Source organism: Salvia splendens, unplaced genomic scaffold, assembly GCF_004379255.2.
Source record: "Salvia splendens isolate huo1 unplaced genomic scaffold, SspV2 ctg63, whole genome shotgun sequence".
NCBI lineage: Eukaryota > Viridiplantae > Streptophyta > Magnoliopsida > Lamiales > Lamiaceae > Salvia > Salvia splendens.
Genome location: NW_024599292.1, coordinates 17,639 through 22,096, shown reverse-complemented (window position 1 = coordinate 22,096; position 4,458 = coordinate 17,639). Strand labels below are relative to the sequence as shown.

Here is a 4,458-nt window from a genome sequence, read left to right as displayed (position 1 = left end):
AATGCACTCCAATACATGGAGGACAATTTTGTTCGTTCATAAAATTAGGGTACATGAGTATTGGGTATGATATTACTCTATCTCACTCTTTAGTTATTGAATATAATATTTTTCATATAGTTTAGGTACCTGCAACGATATTTTTCATTTAACTGTATGATTAAAGAATTTTATAGTTTTTTATTTTTTATTTTCTAAAAATTTAAGTGAAAGTGAGAGAAATAAGAGTTGACATAAAATGATTAAAAAAATGAAGTGAAAAATATCATTTCAGGTACTCAAACTATAGAAAAATATCATTCAATATGCTAAAGAAAAAGACAGAAAAAATATCATACCCAGTACCAAATATCATAATTTTATGAATGGACAAAATTGGCCTCCAAGCTTTGGGGAGCATTTTCAGTTGAAAAATATGGTGAATAGTGAAAAAGTACCATGAATGAGATTACCCACGATATTTTTAAAGTTCAACGACTATTCTCGTGCAAAGTTCAGGGACCATTTGCATAGTTCGATCTATAATAAATAAATAATAACAATGATTATTTATTATTATTATTATTATTATTATTATTATGTATGATCTTTAACTTTGAAAAGTACTCCATAGTAGATTACTTGATAAATTATTAATTAACAACTAGTTAATAATAATAATAAATAAAAAATAAGAGTATAGTAATTACTACTACCATTATTAAGTATGATTCATAATTTTCAAAATTATTATCAATTTTCTTAAAAAGTTATTAATTGTGACATAATAAAACGTCATCAAATATTTATGAATATTAACAATAATATTATTATTATAAATAAATATTAAACACATAAATATATAAGAATCCTGAAAATAGGAAAAGAATATCTAAGCAAAAATAGGGAATAAGAATAATGGAAACATTATTATTGTTGTTTTCAATGTTGTCATGACTTTCTTGTTAGATAAAAAATCAATTAACCACGAATATGTAAAGATATACTAGCATCGAAGTTATCATGGCTACTCCCAATCCACAAATTCTTTTTGAAGAAGACACCAAATAACATTGCTATCAGATACTCCTTCTTTCCGTGAAATATTATCTAATTTTGTTATTTCGATCCATGAAATATTGTCCACTTTGCTTTTTTCCCTCTAAAAGTTTGTTATGGATTTGCCACTTATATAATTCAGTTTTGTGCATCAATTTTGTGCATGTGTTTCACCCATCTTTGTCCTTTTCCCCTTTCCACCATTTTTTCTAGACTATATGCATACAACATGTTGCATGTTGTATACCAATGCCCCCAACCACACCCCCTTTCACAAGGTCCACAATTTTCTTGAATACATCTAGACTCTCCCACCCCACCCTACCCTACCCTACCCTACCACAACCAATTCCTTTCCACTTTATCTTCACTTTCAGTTATCACGTGTTTAATGAACACAACACACATTCTTTCCTCCATCACACAAATTCAAATAATATCAAAATTCAAGCACATGTAATTCTACTCCATATACTACTACTATTCCAATGTTTGCCTCCCTCCTCGCCTAACTTCCCCTTTTCCTATTTACTCTCAATTTTCCATCATCCATTTCCAGCTAAAAAATACCTTCTTTTTTCAGCTCGTCAATTCGTCGAACATGTGGACTGCGACAGACACCTCTCATGACCGGAGGAAAGGGAAGGCGCTCAGGACGTCGAATTTCGCCGAAACCTGCAATCTCCTCAGCCAGTACATGAAGCAGAAGCGCACCCTCAGAGACTTAAATCTCGAAATCGGTGGAAAAGTTGAAAGCATCGAAACTCTAGGTAACAAATTCTCACATAATAGATAGATCTGGGGAATTTAGGGATAAATTAAACTGATTTAAACAGTTAATTCACCTTTTCAGCTGATAAAATCAGTCTTTTTTTTTGCTTCCTTTGATTTCAGTGAAGCCTGGATCATCTCTTGCTGCGGCGAAACGTGCGAGCACGGATTCACCGGTAAACTGTGCGAAATCTGCGCTTACGGCGACGGAAATTCCGATTGTGGCGGTGGAAGAGGCTTCGGATAAAGATTGCACATGGTATTTGTCGTCTTCTTCAAACTACTTTACCGCTTCCATTTTTCACAGCACTGTTCACTCATTTAATACGCGATCACGTTGATAATGTTTTGCGGCATTTAATTAATTATTTGAGTCATTAAATAAATAACTGCGTGTGCGCATTAGTTAATTAATGGATTGTGAAGCAATTTGCCTATGCAATTTGTGGATTAAAAAAACATGAGTTTGGTGAAATACACTATTGGGAAAAGTAAAAATAACATGTTTTTAAAGTTTAACTGTATTAGAGTACTATCTATCTATTTTACCTATTTTGTGTATTTGTCTACCTAGCTAGTCCATACTTTATACACTCTTATGCATATTATTTTAAATTATGTTACTTGGTAAGGCGATTCCTCTCAAATTAAGTGGTCGAGGATTTGAGTCAGTACAGATATAGGGGTATATAGATTATAGAGAATCATTATTGTGTTTTTTAATGTTAAATAGTAGTACTTGTTATACTCCATGTCTTTATAAATACTTTTTAAATTCTTTTAAAGATTATCACTAAATAATCAAATATCGTTTAATTAATTATATTTTACTTTTAAAATTTTGTTTTTAACTACCAACTATGATTAATTAATAGTCTAACTATAAGTAGTTATGCAAATTTAACCTTTTTTATTTTCCAAGGTGACATAATATCACAATATCATTTTGAGGTGAGTTTCTTTCTTTTTTGAAAAATGAGATTATAAAACATTCTTAATGTTTTAATCCACACTTAAATTTTAGTTGTGAAGAAAGGGGCGGAAGCAGAAAAAAATATAAGCATAACTGATTTTTTTTTGTTATAATTGTGTAGGTAGCAATTCAGTAAGAGCTAAATAATTCCCTACAATTCTTGTTTCTCTTTCAGCAAAGATCCCAAGATTGCGCAGTTGACGATCTTTTACTCGGGAAAGGTGTTGGTTTTCGACGATTTTCCGGCGGATAAGGTTCGAGATGTCGTGCACGTGGCCAAAAAGAGCGGTTCGAAGATGTCTTACGGCATCACGGCCACGCGCATGGTCGCTCCGGAGCGGCCGAATCCCGTGGCCGCGGTGTCTAGCCCGCGCGAGGGGCTGCCGCCGCGGCCGCATGCTGGGAAGCAGCACGTTGGCATTTCGTCGAACACCTGCAAGGCTAGAGTGAGCGAAGCCGGGCCGTCGAGTTCGGGAAGTGACGAGGAGCTCTCGACTATTTCTGAGGGTAGTGGATCAGGTAATTTGAGATGAAAATGGATGATTTCTTTGAATTGTTTGTGTTTATGTTTATGTTTATGTTTGTGTATTGATGTTTTTTTTAGATTTGCCAATTGCAAGGAGATCATCACTTCATAGGTTTCTTGAGAAGAGAAAAGATCGGTATGCATCTTTTATTTATTTTTTCTATTTTATTATTGGCTTCGTGATTGAATCTCCCGATTTTCGTGATTTACAATTTATAGTTTTGAAGTTTGAATTTAACTATTTACAGTTTTGAATTTTGGAGGGCGAAACTTGATTTCTAATAAGTCTAGTGTGAGAATCTAATAGAAAATTTATGGTTTTCGTTGGGATATTTAGTTATGATATGAAATGTTTCTATATTTTCATATAAGTTGAATATGCCAACAATAAATATGATATGTTTCTATATTTTCAATTTCTACATATAACTATCCCTTTTCATTATTCGGAAATTCAATAATATTAGTTAGTCATGTGCTAGCAATGGTTTTGCCATAATTTTATTACATGTAAATATTCAGTTTTGTCTAATCATTTGAGCGTATCAACGAAATTAGCCCAATGCAAGATGACTGCGAAAAAAAAATAATGCTCCATTTTTTTCTTAACAATGTTTGAGAAAAATGTGTTTGGACGAAATTATCGTCCGGACATTTTAAAGCGACAATTGCATAAAATTCATCAATTGCATACCATATGTTTTCCGATTGTGTGGTGAAATTTAATAAATTTCATTATATACTATTGTAATTAATTCTAATTTTGTAAACTTAAATTTCATTATTTACTATTGTAATTAATTCTAATTTTGTAAACTTATCAATGTTTGCTTCTTGTTCAGATATGCCGTGAGAGGGCCATACCATAATCATCAAGAGAATGTTGCACACAATTTCAAGGGTGATGAACCAATTGACCTAAATAATTTCCCTTATCAAAAAAATTAGTGTTTCAAATTTTCCAAGTTGTACTTATAATTCTTTTATTATAGTAGTAACTTATTGATTGGTAATGTCTTAGGCAGTTGATTTTCCACTCTCACTATCTATGATGTCAAGACCTTAACATATTGTACACTTTTCTATGAAACTGAAGGAAGAAAAAAAAATCTCTGAAAACAAAATTATATGGATCATTTGTTGTTAACTA

At 32.1% G+C, this 4,458-nt stretch overlaps 1 protein-coding gene across 1 annotated transcript; it reads left to right on the top strand.

The window, feature by feature from the left end:
* Positions 1 to 1,442: 1,442 nt before the first annotated feature.
* LOC121790810 (protein TIFY 10b-like) lies at positions 1,443 to 4,458 on the top strand. The gene is made up of 5 exons (XM_042188923.1): positions 1,443 to 1,808; positions 1,933 to 2,068; positions 2,958 to 3,301; positions 3,387 to 3,444; positions 4,151 to 4,458. The coding sequence occupies exons 1-5, from the start codon at positions 1,640 to 1,642 to the stop codon at positions 4,254 to 4,256; spliced, it is 813 nt and encodes a 270-aa protein (XP_042044857.1). The 5' UTR covers positions 1,443 to 1,639; the 3' UTR covers positions 4,257 to 4,458.

Excerpts from the sequence above, each read along its gene's own strand:
- LOC121790810 (XM_042188923.1), top strand. The coding sequence starts at position 1,640 with ATGTGGACTGCGACAGACACCTCTCATGACCGGAGGAAAGGGAAGGCG. Across the intron at positions 1,809-1,932 it reads TGAAAGCATCGAAACTCTAG|TGAAGCCTGGATCATCTCTT; the intron begins GTAACAAATTCT and ends CTTTGATTTCAG. Across the intron at positions 3,302-3,386 it reads TTCTGAGGGTAGTGGATCAG|ATTTGCCAATTGCAAGGAGA; the intron begins GTAATTTGAGAT and ends TGTTTTTTTTAG.